General features: G+C 38.3%; 1 protein-coding gene across 5 annotated transcripts in view; it reads left to right on the top strand.

Annotated features, from left to right (window-relative positions):
* sema5a (sema domain, seven thrombospondin repeats (type 1 and type 1-like), transmembrane domain (TM) and short cytoplasmic domain, (semaphorin) 5A) overlaps positions 1-12,673 on the top strand; it is a 152,830-nt gene that overhangs the window by 34,413 nt on the left and 105,744 nt on the right. For 3 of the 5 annotated variants that reach the window (XR_013289762.1, XR_013289763.1, XM_077554846.1), the window contains exon 2: positions 5,298-5,512. Coding sequence is in view for 3 of the 5 variants with exons in the window: in XM_077554846.1 (XP_077410972.1) it covers positions 5,362-5,512 (151 nt within the window). In the remaining 2 variants the exon portion in view is untranslated. Of the gene's footprint in view, positions 1-2,733; positions 2,859-3,621; positions 3,641-5,297; positions 5,513-12,673 lie in introns of those variants that run through there. The other 2 variants (XM_077554848.1, XM_077554849.1) reach the window with 2 other exon arrangements.

Genomic DNA, 12,673 nt, shown 5'->3' with positions numbered 1-12,673 from the left:
ATGGAGTGTGAGCACTTGCTGAAGTAACTCTTACATACTGTTTCACATTCAATGATTTTGTTGCATTTCTTGCACAGTATGAATCAGCACTACCAATCATGTTTCCATCATATTGCATTTTGCATTGCGCTCAGAGGTTTGCTTGGAGCTAAACATCCTGGACCGTGTAACGCTTTTGCTTTCCTCTAAAAGTAACTGCACTAAAGGGAGATGAACACCCTCCGCAATTAAGTTTGAGCTAGCTAAACATCTAAGTCATGAGGAGCTTGCTGGGTTATTAGTCTGGGATGCATTAACTGCTAATGTTTGCATGGAGCAGGTGCTGAACATTTGTGTGTTGCATGTGATGCTGCTTTGTATCATTTCATGTCTGTGAGCGTAGCCAAAATGACTTCTGTGCTTGCAGCAGGAATACTTATTGTGAGCTATGATGCCCCTGATACATTTAAAAGGAGAACATCACGTACAGCATCCTCCACATTCGTATGCCCTTTGCTGCTGTTGAGTGATCCATCACAGTGTCCTGGGGTTCTTCCTGTGTGCGTGTCTTCTGCATTTGTCAGGTTGTGAAACAAAGTCAGAGCGGAGCTGTGGTGGGAGGCGAGCAGGGAGAGGCTGGAGGCTTGTACTAATATGCCCTGGAGATGATTTGAGGCTTGAGACTGGCTAAAAGTGTAAAAAGCTCCCTGTGTTCTCCTTCAGCGCCAGTCGTGGCTGAAGACAAAATGGAATCCACCGCAGATTAGTTGAGGCGGATGTACGATCAAAGCTGCAGTAGTTCGCTCTGTAAGAACTCTGTTCACATACTCATCATATAAAGTCACCGATACCAATTACCGATTGATACATAAAATTTACCCCCACAATGACAGATCATTTTAAAGAAAAATCTACAGTATATATCCCAATATAGCATTTTTACTTAAAACTGCTTGAAAGTAATGGCAATTTTCTAACTTCTAATTTGTAGTTCCTGAATGTAAAATAGCCAACGTCGCAAGTACTGATACCTAGTATCGGTACTCGCCCATCCCTCGCCTTTCATTTCCATCTACGTATAATGCAAATGTACATTGTCAGTCTGTTCACATACAATATCTGTCTATTCACATCACAATCTAATAGCTATGTTTTCATTCGCATAGAAGGCATTATGTCAAAAATACACTGTCACACACAGTACACACATAACCTCTAATTTGTCCGTACCCGTATGCAAATAATATAGCCAACTTCTGTGGGCCCATTCAAATATACACATAACTTGAAAATCTGCGTGTCCATTCCTCTAAACACGCTACAACCTGTCTGTCTGTTCTTTCACCTATACCAGTCTCTAAAAAATGTTTGTAGAAATTTATATTTTTGTACGTATTTATTCAATCAATGTCAGAGTCCAAATTTATGTTGCCAAAAAAAAGATGAAAGATAAATACCTAAAAATTTCCAAAAAGTGACCATAAAATGTCCAAAAAGGAAGGCAAAAAGCGAAAAAAATACCATAGAATGTCCCTGAAAATGCCAAAAATGCCAGAGAATAAAATAAAATAAAAAAGGCAGGAAGAAAACATTCAAAGAGTAACTATAATATGTCCAAAAGAAAAAGAAGAAATCCCGAAAATTACCATAAAATGTCCACAAAATTGCTAAAAATGTCAGAAAATTGTTTGCAAAAAAGGCAGAAAAAATGTCCACAAAAAAGAAGAGAGGCAGAAAATGACCATTATGTCCATAAAATTGCTAAAAAAGCCAGAAATTTAACAGGAAGGCAGAAAAGTCAAGAAATGTCTGAAAAATAAAGTATGAGCTCCAATAAAGTATTACTCCAACAACAAGGTAGAAGAAAATGAATCTTGACGTGTTGGATGCCGCTCTCATATTTTTGCGTCATGGTGCAGCTCTTGTTAGAGCCCTCAGTACATTAGACTAACACTAACACACTGTTTCCTTCATCACAATCTTCAAATGTTTTGCGGCTCCATTTTTGGTTATTTATTTGGCCTAGAATCGCTCTTTTGACAGGAAAGGTTGCTGACCCCTGACCTAAACAATGACCTAATAATTGACATACTGTACATATAAAATGCTATAAATAAATAAATACATAAATAATGTCTCTTTACTTTCATATAAGGTCTGCCCATATAACCAGGGCTGCACTGGCACACAAAAATAAATCAAAATCAGTCCTGGCGTTTTGACTACACCGGCACACCACATGCCCACGTGCATGTGTACACGTGCATGCACGTTTAAGTGCATGCGCACACCTATGTCCTTTTGCATATAAACACTGCAAATGTCAGTGGTGAATAAAAAAGATCTACAAAGGTCTGAAGACTGAGGTGGCAACCACTTAAGTGCCACCTTTGTGTCAACGGAGAAATTTCACTTCACTCTTCACGCTTAGCCTTGCCTCTGCATGCGGAGTGTGAGTGTGAGTACCTTACTGGCATTCTGCCACATCCATGTTAACGGCGGCATCTAACACCACACAAAACAGATCCCTCCACCTCATGCCATAACTCTCGAACCGCCGACACTTGAAAAAACTCAAAGGAGTCGCCTTCACTGCCTCGCTCCCTTCCCTTCGCTGTCCAGCAGCTGTCTTTATGCTATGGGAAAAGAAGTTAAAGACTGTCAAAGGAACCCAGCCAATCGTGACGCTTGAGATGAAAGGGAAAAGGAAGAGAGGCGACATGCTGTCACTTACTTTCTCTTGAGCGGATGACAGGTGCTTAAACATTTCTCTGTGGGTAATGAAAAACCACATCGCTACACCTGCTGTGACTTTTACTCTGGACTTTAATTCCGTCGCCCCAAGGTCAAGACGCTTGTTGATTCACACCAAAGGCAGGGTAAAGTTTGCATTCAAGGAGCAAATCAAATCAACACAGCAAACACTCAGCATGACGTTCGGGAAGCAGAAGCAAAGACGCTTTAGCCTTGAACTGAATTGATTTCATACCTCAGAGAGAAGGAAACTTCAATTTTTTATTTTTTTTAAATTTGTTTTATCTTTTCAGTTCCACCATAGTTTATTGCCTTTCTGCAACAGACACACAACGTTTTTGCTAATTGGAAAAGTTGCCATAACACACCTACAGTTCTTTCAGAGACTAAAGAATTTTGTGTTCTTGCGTTACGAAGCACAGTTTTTTTCCCCACTGACTGGACTTCAGATGAAAAGCCAGTTTCCCTTGACTGAAATAATGAGAACGCTCCACAAGTTCAGCGGCACAATGCATTAGCAAAAGCCGCCTCCTGATTACTTTGCGCATCCTCTTCAAGTTCCATTTCTTGCCCTGCCATAAGGCTGCATGAAATAAAGAATCCTCTCCAGGAGGCTCATTCTAGTATTCCACACTGCTCGAATCAATCTTCGTAATGGCATCACATAAATGATTAAAAAGCAATGATGTGGACGGTCTAGACTGCTCATCAGTTTGCTCCTGCAAAGAAAGATATCATGAACAATTGAGCAACGATTGTGCAGACCGCTTTGTTGTTCTAAGGCTTGATGATGCAAGAATTGGTTGAATGTCATAATGAGGGATTAGTTGCAAATGGAAACCTACTTATTGGATTGTTCAGCTTTATATTATCCTTTACTGACAAAAGGACATCCACTGCAGATAAGGTGACCAGATTTCCAAAACTAAAAACTGTGACACTAGAATTTCTCAGAAAATCAAATATAATGTAAGTTCTCACCATTTTGTAACAAATTTAATCGCTCGTCAATCTGGTGACCGGTGGTTTTGTCATTACTTAAAGTGGAAGTCAACCTTAAACATTTCTTGACAATAATATGTTATATGTGACCTCACTAGTCTAAAAATGACATTCTGATTAATATTACATTTGTGGAATAAGAGTTATGAAGCAAAATCCAGCCATTCAGCCATAACAACCAATCACAGCTCAGCTTCATAAAACAGGTGAACTGTCATTGGTCGTTGCCTGAGCCCTGAGCAACATTGATGTCATCTTCAGTCGACAGCAAGTGGCAAAATGGCCGCCCCTGAGATGGATAAAAAACGGCTGGATTTTGCTGCTTAGCTCATATTTCACTAAAGCAACATTAATCAGAATACCATATTTAGACCAGTGGGGTTTCATAGAACATATTATTGTCCCCTTTCAGCTAATGCTAAATGCTGGCTTGGTTGACAGTTCAACAGCGCTAAAAAAGTAAATGAACTCACCATTATCCAAACTTTGCTCGGTCTTGGTGATGTCACGCCATCAGAAATGATGAGCTTGCATTTGGTCTGACTATGATTAAAAATTAATTAATTGCTGCGACACCAAATTAATTAATTGCTACGACATACACTTGGCCCAAACAATTGGCTTGCTTACTGGACTTAAAAAAAAACCCAACAAAAACGGAATTGGTGAAATCTGCCAGAACTCTGGACTATTACGGCTAAATAAGACTGTCCCGTGTAATCAGGGACATCTGGTCATCTTATCTGCAAGAAATGTAGCATGAATCTTCTTTTACAAAGATAATTTTGCTTTTATTTGATTGAAAATTGACACCTATATATTATAATAATTGCCTACGTCATTTTTTCATATTTTTCCAGAAACACAAAAAAATTTAACTATTTGCATAATGAGGAGATGATTTAAGCAAAAAAAAAAAAAAATCTTTTTTGCAAAAAAATGACTTGGGCAATTATTTTAAGAGGGTGACAAAATACTATATATATTGTAGTACTCATAGTAATCATAGCCATTGCACATTATAATTCCAAGGAGTGTTTGTACCTTATTTAAAAATAATAATAAAGCCGCCATTCCCCACAAAGTACCCCCACAATGATGAACGATTCAATTAAAGCCTCTCAAACCAAATATTAATGTTGTTTAAAAATGTTTTTACCTATAAGGAAATGGACTAAATGGAAAAAACAAAACACATAAATGATAAGCCCTCATCAGATAGGACAAAGTATGTCATAGATAAGACAGGCACGTGCACTATAACTTCTTGAAAGACTCACACACATGTGGTGCGTGACGTAATGCAAACAGTGTGTCATTTATAAGTGTCAAGGATCAGTGAAGTCTGTTTCGCAGCAGAAACTGGCCACTCTTTCTCTCTTCTTTGCACCTCCTTTAAGGATTTATTTTTGCTGCCGTTTTATCTCCCAAACGGAATCCAAGGTGATAGCCGGGATTATACATTGCTAGACTGGAGGAAGCTTTTCAGCAGTCTGATCTGATTAAATGTGAAAGTAACCCTCTTTCTAACCCAAATACGTCGTCTTCTTTTTGGTCTTCAGGTGTGTCTCTCCGATGCTCTTGGCCCCCGAGGCCTGAGGAGAAGTGAGCCTAGCCCAGGCCCCCATGGGACGCCCTGTTAGCCAGCATGCACTGCTGCTGCTGCAGTGCATGCTGCTGCTGCTGCGGCTTGGAGGCGTGGCCATGAGGAGAGGGCCGGTGCTGCTCCCCGAGTCGCCGTGTCACAAGACAGAGCACCCCATCATACCCCACTCGGGTAAGAAAACACTTTCCAAAGTAGGGATGGCGATATGGGTACATACTTGTGGAATCGTCAAAGACCAAAAAATCTTCAAGTCAAATATTTTCTTTACAATAATATTTTCTATTTGATATTGGATATATGTTTTGTGGAATATGAGGCAAAATCCAGCTGTTTTTATCCATGTCAGGGAGCGGCCACTTTGCTCAACTAACGACCAATCATGGCTCAACTTGGGAACATCACATGAACGAACTCAGTGAGCTGTGATTGGTTGTTACCTGAGACCTGAGTAACTGTGATGTCATTTTCCGTCAACGGCAAGTGGCAAAATGGCCTCCCCCTGAGAAGAATAAAAACGACTGGTGCTGCTTAATTCCTTTCCTACCAACGCAATTTTAATCATAATGCTGGATTAAGACTAATGGGGGCACATAGGGCATATTGTAATGATTTATTTTTTATTTGAGTTGGAAAAAATTAATAATTTATTGAGAAATAGTGGCGTACTGAAGAGAAAATAATGTCTTCTCTTTTCTGTACTATTTCTCTAGATATCTGCACAGCCAAAATCTCACATATATTCCTCCATAATATTATAATATTATAAACTAATAATAATGATAATCATAATCATATTTATAATGATATTAGAGATGACTGTTGGTTGCTTGTAGTGTTAATTTTATCAGCCGCTTTAGTTTTAGTCCAGTTTCAATTACGCTTGCCAGTTTTTATCATAGTTAGTCAACCTCATCCCGTGTTTATTTAGTCAATTTTTAGTCGACTATAAATCTAGCATTTTAGTTTTTTTTAATTTTAGGCCAAGAAAACATCATTTTATTCGTCTAGTTTTAGTCAGGACAATCATTTTACCCCTGTATATATTTTTTTGTCAGCAGATAATGTTGAACATTTCAGATCTAAAACTATTTCATTGAAAAATTTCTCTCATCTTTTAGATGAAAAACAACTTCACACTCAATTACAGTATATCAACAAGTGGCTACTATTGCTCCATGCTACAAGCTAGTAAATTAGCCAGCATTATTTAGCGGTCGGATTAACATTATTGTTGGAACATTATAGCCATTGGATTAATGTTAGATTATAACTATAATTTTTTTTATTTATTTTTTATTTTTTTTAATCTTTCACCGTGAATCAACCTCCTGTCTGTCCCATGTGTTTGTGCATGTTGCATTCGTTAGCTGCAGGTTTGAAAGTGAGTGTGTCACTGTGTGTCACATGACAGTGTCACGGTGACAGATTAGCAAAGACAAACGCATATCATGTTTGTCTCATTTTTGCTCATGAACTAAAATGTCCATAGATTGTAGTCCAGTTTTTATTAAGTGAAGTACATTTTCATCTTGTCTTCATTAGTCGATGAAAATGCGCACTGATTTAGTCCCAGTTATTGTTTATTAATGAGGGTTTTAGTCCAGTCTAGTCTAGTTTTAGTCCGGTGAAAATTTGTGTTAACACTAGTTAATAACTATACTAGTAATTATTTAATGTTTGCAATCTATAGTTGGATTAAGTTAAAGTTACCTCCCATGATAATTGTTAAAATAGATGATGGGGAAAAAAGTATGCAAGTTGTACAGTATTGTCATTATTATATTTTTTATATTATCTAATGTGTATGAGTTGTTAAATATTGCCTGAATAATTACATATTTCTTCTGGATCTACTTGTGTTCTATTTAATGAAAAGAGTAGTCTTTTATGAACTCTGAAATTTAGATGGGTGAGACATTTATTCTCACATTTTGACAAATGGGTTTCTTATTTGAAAAAAAAAATCTCTATAATTGTGTGATAAAAGTCACAAACGTAATTATCTGTGCCTTTGAATTGATGCCATTTGACATTCACAGTTCACGAAACAAAAGTTATGTAGGACATATCAAGGACGGGTGTTCAGTTGTTTTATGTGAATGGGGAACAATCTGTGTGTGTGTGTGTGTGAGAAGAAATAACTCGTGTCGCAAACTCTTGTTATTCCTACAAAACTCATTTTCATTGCTGGTTCGTCAATTCCTCATTCTGGAAAAAATAAACGGCAAAATATTAACCTAAGATTGAAATTTTATTGTACATTGTTATTCATATTAGTTTGTTTTTTTAGATAAATTCAAGATCATTTGAGCTAGAATCGGTTATGTTATAATTAGAAGAAATATTTTGGATCGTCTTGTGTTTTGAACACACAAACACACTCTGCAATTATACAATGTTTTTAATACACCACAATATTGGTGTGAATGTTTGTCTCCAAGCAGCTAATTGCGAATGTCTGGCTTCTTTGGTTAATTTATTCCCTTTTGAATCCTCCTTCCATATCTCCTATTACACAGGAGATGCATTTTTGCTTCTCTGTATTACTTGGCTGTGCAACTATTGCAACGTGTATATTCTGCATCCAATTTCACTGTCCTTTACCCTTCATCTTTCATTACTACCAACAACTAAACTTGAGCATATCCATTACAATCAATGCAGCTCTGTCTGCAGAGCACGGAATAGCATTGAGCTGTTTTCGGTCCCATAAGCTTCCCAAGTCAGATAATCACATTGCATTTAGTACTGGGAGAAATTGACTGGAAGGCTAAGTTAATGTGTGCAGACATCTGCATGCATGCTAGGATGCTTCTTTCTTGAGTTGCTGCCCAGCATAAAGGACAGTTAATCAGCTATGGTCAATTATTGTATAGTGCCATGAATATTTGCATAACTTTGGTTTAAATTTATGATAAGTGATTGACTTTGCGGACATCATATCAGGCACCGGCCAGCATTTTCTGTGACATTTTTTCTTTTCTTTTATTTCATTTTATTTATTTATTTATTTATTTATTTATTATTATTATTATTATTATTATTATTATTATTATTATTATTATTATTATTATTATTATTATACCCAAGTGGCTGAGTTAAGTCATGCTGTTCCATGAGTTTTAGCCAAGTTGTCTCTTACAAAGTGACTATAGACAGCAGGGCCGGACTAGCCAGCTGGCATACAGGGCACAGGCCTGGTTGGCCGTTATCTTTTGAGGCTGATACGGTAGTTTTTAATCATTATTTTTCTCCATTTTACCCCCAGAGGCCGGCCCACAACTTCGAGACAAGCAGCCCAATGATCTGTTTACAATATAGACAGCAAACTAAACCAGTCAACATCAGTGGCAGAACTACATGTGTCATGTCTGAAGACAAATTTTGTAGGAATCTATTGGTTGAAATGAATGTTTGATTTTTGCAGTCAATGTCAATTGTATCCATAATTGTCACAAAATAGCGAATAAACAACATGGCTAACAAGTCATTGTTTATCATACGCACCACAGTCATGGTTTCATAAAATATACTTTCCTGACTCACTGATCTCGTGGATGAACTGAACTGACCATTATAGCAATTCTTTTTAAAAAAGAAGGAAAAAATTGAATAGAACTGTGGTTCTCATGTTAGCACCAATGTAATTTCTTGCACAATGAAAATAATTTCCTGTGGTAATGATTTAGGAGCCAAAAGTGAAGTCCCTTGAAAAGGGCTCTGGCACTTCTCACAACCTTGCTTGTCGTGTCACGAGTAGACGTTACACTTTCTTGACGGCCTTTTTTTCCGGGGAATAGCAAGTAGCAGACTGTACCCACTACTCCGATGAATATGCATTGGACTCGGGGCACTCTTCGTCGTCCGATTGAACGTCCGCCTGAGCGTGCTCGGTTGTGCTCCGCGTTTTCTGGTGTTAGCATCGCTAGCCGGTGAACCTTTATGACGTCGTCATAGCCGCCGCGTCAACGCTTGCAACTTCAGCGTCAACCTCGGAGTCACCATCAACATCATCGATGATGATCATCGTCGTCATCAATGTGCTCTTTAGCGTTGGTCGATGCTTTTCGTCTTTGAAAGAAACTGCTCGATCGTGAGCTGCTTACAACTGGTCGCCATGTTCTCTTCCCTTCCCCAGCCATTGTCCCCTCTAGCTCCGCCTCACATCTTCTACTGACGCCTACCCAATCTTGTCAAAAGAGAGTCATTGCTGCCATCTAGGGGCCAAAAATAGTCATTAGGCTAACTAGATCTGCTTGAAACTTTCACAGCAGCTGGCCAAGGCTTTCCTCCACCCGTTTCAAAAAAAATAAATTAAAAAAATTGGATGACGACTTTTAACGTCATTGGTGGCCCTCCGTAGGTTTTTACTTGACGTCTTTTAACGTCTATGGCAGTCAAAGAGTTAAAAAGAAGTAAAAAATTGAATAGCGCCATTGCCAACTGTGGTTCTCATGTTAGCACCAATGTAATTTCCTGCACAGTGAAAATAATTTGCTCTGGTAATGATTTAGGATCCAAAAGTGAAGTCACTTGAAAAGGGCTCTGCCACTTCTCCCAACCTTGCTTGTCGTGTCACGAGTAGAAAAACTCAATGTAGGATGAAATTCAGAATGGCTCATTCACAGGCAGATAAAAAAAAAGAAAATATTTAATCTATATTAACTATTCCCTAACGACCACTATTTCGCCAAGCAATTAAAAAGTCAATTTTCCATATTATGTCAATTTTTATTTCGTATACAGTTACTAAATATGTGACAGAAGAAAAGTTTCAACCCATCTTCTTCAAACACTTATGCATACTAGCGACAATAAATCAGCAATCCAAGCTGCCATTTCACCTTTTTTTCTGCACCGCATATTACTGAAATCAATCTTTCACTTTCAGATGAATGCTCCAATGTCGCTCTGCTTCGTAGAAACATTGTTCAGGATATTCTGTCTTGTAAACAAGCATTGCCGTGAACTGTTTTCTATCAGACTTGCGGAGGTGTTTGCAAGTGAGTAAACTGTCAAGTCAATCAAGGAGATAACTACTGTTTCCTCAGTTTTTTCTTACAAGTAACTTTGCTATACAACTGTCCATTTATCTGCGGGAACGAATCCTCTGAGTTCCCACTGGGCGAAGTTTGAGACTGAAATCACTATGAATGGCATGTCCTGATGAGGAAGGGAGCCTTTGAGGCTGCGTGCACTTTTAAAAAGTGTCCGGTTACCTACAGATTTAGATGCCACATGGGTCCCGCCCATCCTTCATATAGCTTTTATTTTAAGTCTGACCAGGTCATGTGTAAGATGTTGAATCGCATGGCATGTGGTTAACATGGTACGACCAGAAATGTAAGAAGAGAACTAAGCTATTGTGTCTAGGACCGATAAAATTGGGCCTTTAGAATGTAGCTGAAGTGGTTACAAGAGGAAGTGCAATTGTATACAAGTCTGGAGTACATCAATCTTGTATTTTGGGGATTTTAGTGGCTTCTGTTATCCAATACAGTATAATGAATAATAATTTGCAATTTGAGTGAAACAGACTGTGGGATGTGGCGATCAAGGGACATTAACTCATTCACTGCCATTGACGACTATAGACGTAAAAAAATCATGTGAACTATTTCTATTAGTTTAACATTTTTTTCATTTCATTTTTTGAAAACATAACATTTTTTGGGGTACATTTATAACAGATATAAAATTATCATGCGATTAATTACGATTAAACGGCCCTTATTTTTATTTATTTTTTTTAAATTAGACCCGTCAGGCGATTAAAATTTGTAATTGTAATTATCACATGACTTTACTAGTTAACTAACAATTAGTCACAAATTTTATATCTGTTCTAAATTTACAATTTTTTTTTTCTCGGTTTTCATACTCTTGTTAATAAAACTGGGAAAAAAATGTTAAACTAATGGAAATAGTTCAAATAAATTTTTTTACGTCTTTAGCCATCAATGGCATGAATAAGTTAAAGCTCTCCAGAAATGTGCATTTTTGGCTCTACTTGAAACTTTTTAACTGTTCAAATTCTACTATTGGTTGTTTAGATTTACAGGGACATTCGGTAATCCTTAGCGCCATCTAGTGGTCAAAGAATAGCATTAGAAGCACGCGGAGCATGCACATTACGGTGGCTCAGAGAAGCCACATTTCGCAAACGAGCATCTCGGCGAGCGACTGTGAAGCCGTTGTGAAGCTTGGCGAGCGACGCCGAAAGACCGAGCCAGCTGGAATTAGCCGGAGCAGCTAACAAGAGCGGCTAGCGGGAGTTAGTCGGAGCCATAGGCTGGAGTGGCTAACAAGAGCGGCTAGCGTGAGGAGCTAGAAAAAAAAGCAACTTTTTTTTTTTTTAAGCTAGTAAAAGCTTGCAAAGAGCAAAGCAGAAAGTGACAAGCGATGGGCCCGAATCACGGGAGCTAATGACGACCACCTGCAGGCCCCAGCTGTGGAAAGTAAGCTGCGGTCGACCCATTGGGTCCGACACTCGATGCAAGCACCACCCAGGCTAACTACATTTGCGAAGTTGCCCTGGCATTCATTCGAAGCAGGAAGATGGCGGCAAAACATTGCAGCTCTAGTAAGGTGAGATGACAGCCATGTAATATATATATAGATTACTAGACCCAAGATTATATATATATATAAAAACAATATGATTATGCGATACAGCATATTTTTTTGCATACTATTGGCATAAACGGTGGGTTTTTAAAATTAACAAATCATTAGTTCACCACTAGATAGCGCTAGGGATCACTGAATGTCCCTTTAAATACATAGTCTAATTACATCGATGGACATGCATTTTTATTGAATTCTTATTTGCTTATTCCCAGCACTGTCAACATTTCGAGCATTAAAAGACAAACACCTCATTTGTGTCCCATGAAGGTGCCAATTAATCTTTGCCTTCACTGAGTTGTGTCACGGCCTAATGATAGCGTTTGCGCAGTTCAAACACAACTCACGATTCCAAGTTTTAAAGCATACAAAGCTTTTTCAGACCAAATTATAGCCTTGGAAAGAAAGGCCCTGAGTCATAACAAAATATGCAGACCCATATGGGCACGGGTGATGAGAAACCTCTCGTTAAACCTATTATATATGTCTTTAAGTGACTTGTACACTGAAATGTAATCCTCGTTTTTTAGGACTGCGCTACCAGGGTGACAAGGCTGCCTGTTAAGACTATACTGAATATTCCAATGTGCAACGCTAAAGCACAACAAGGCTGATCTCTCTGTATGGGGTCGTGATGGTTGATGGTGCCAGCACATAGTGATTATAAGGATCTATCTGATAGTTTGGGTTCAGTCGGTTTTGTGA

Source organism: Vanacampus margaritifer, chromosome 20 (assembly GCF_051991255.1).
Source record: "Vanacampus margaritifer isolate UIUO_Vmar chromosome 20, RoL_Vmar_1.0, whole genome shotgun sequence".
Classification (NCBI taxonomy): domain Eukaryota; kingdom Metazoa; phylum Chordata; class Actinopteri; order Syngnathiformes; family Syngnathidae; genus Vanacampus; species Vanacampus margaritifer.
The sequence above is the reverse complement of the archived record's forward strand: the minus strand, read 5'-3'. Positions and strand labels throughout refer to the sequence as shown.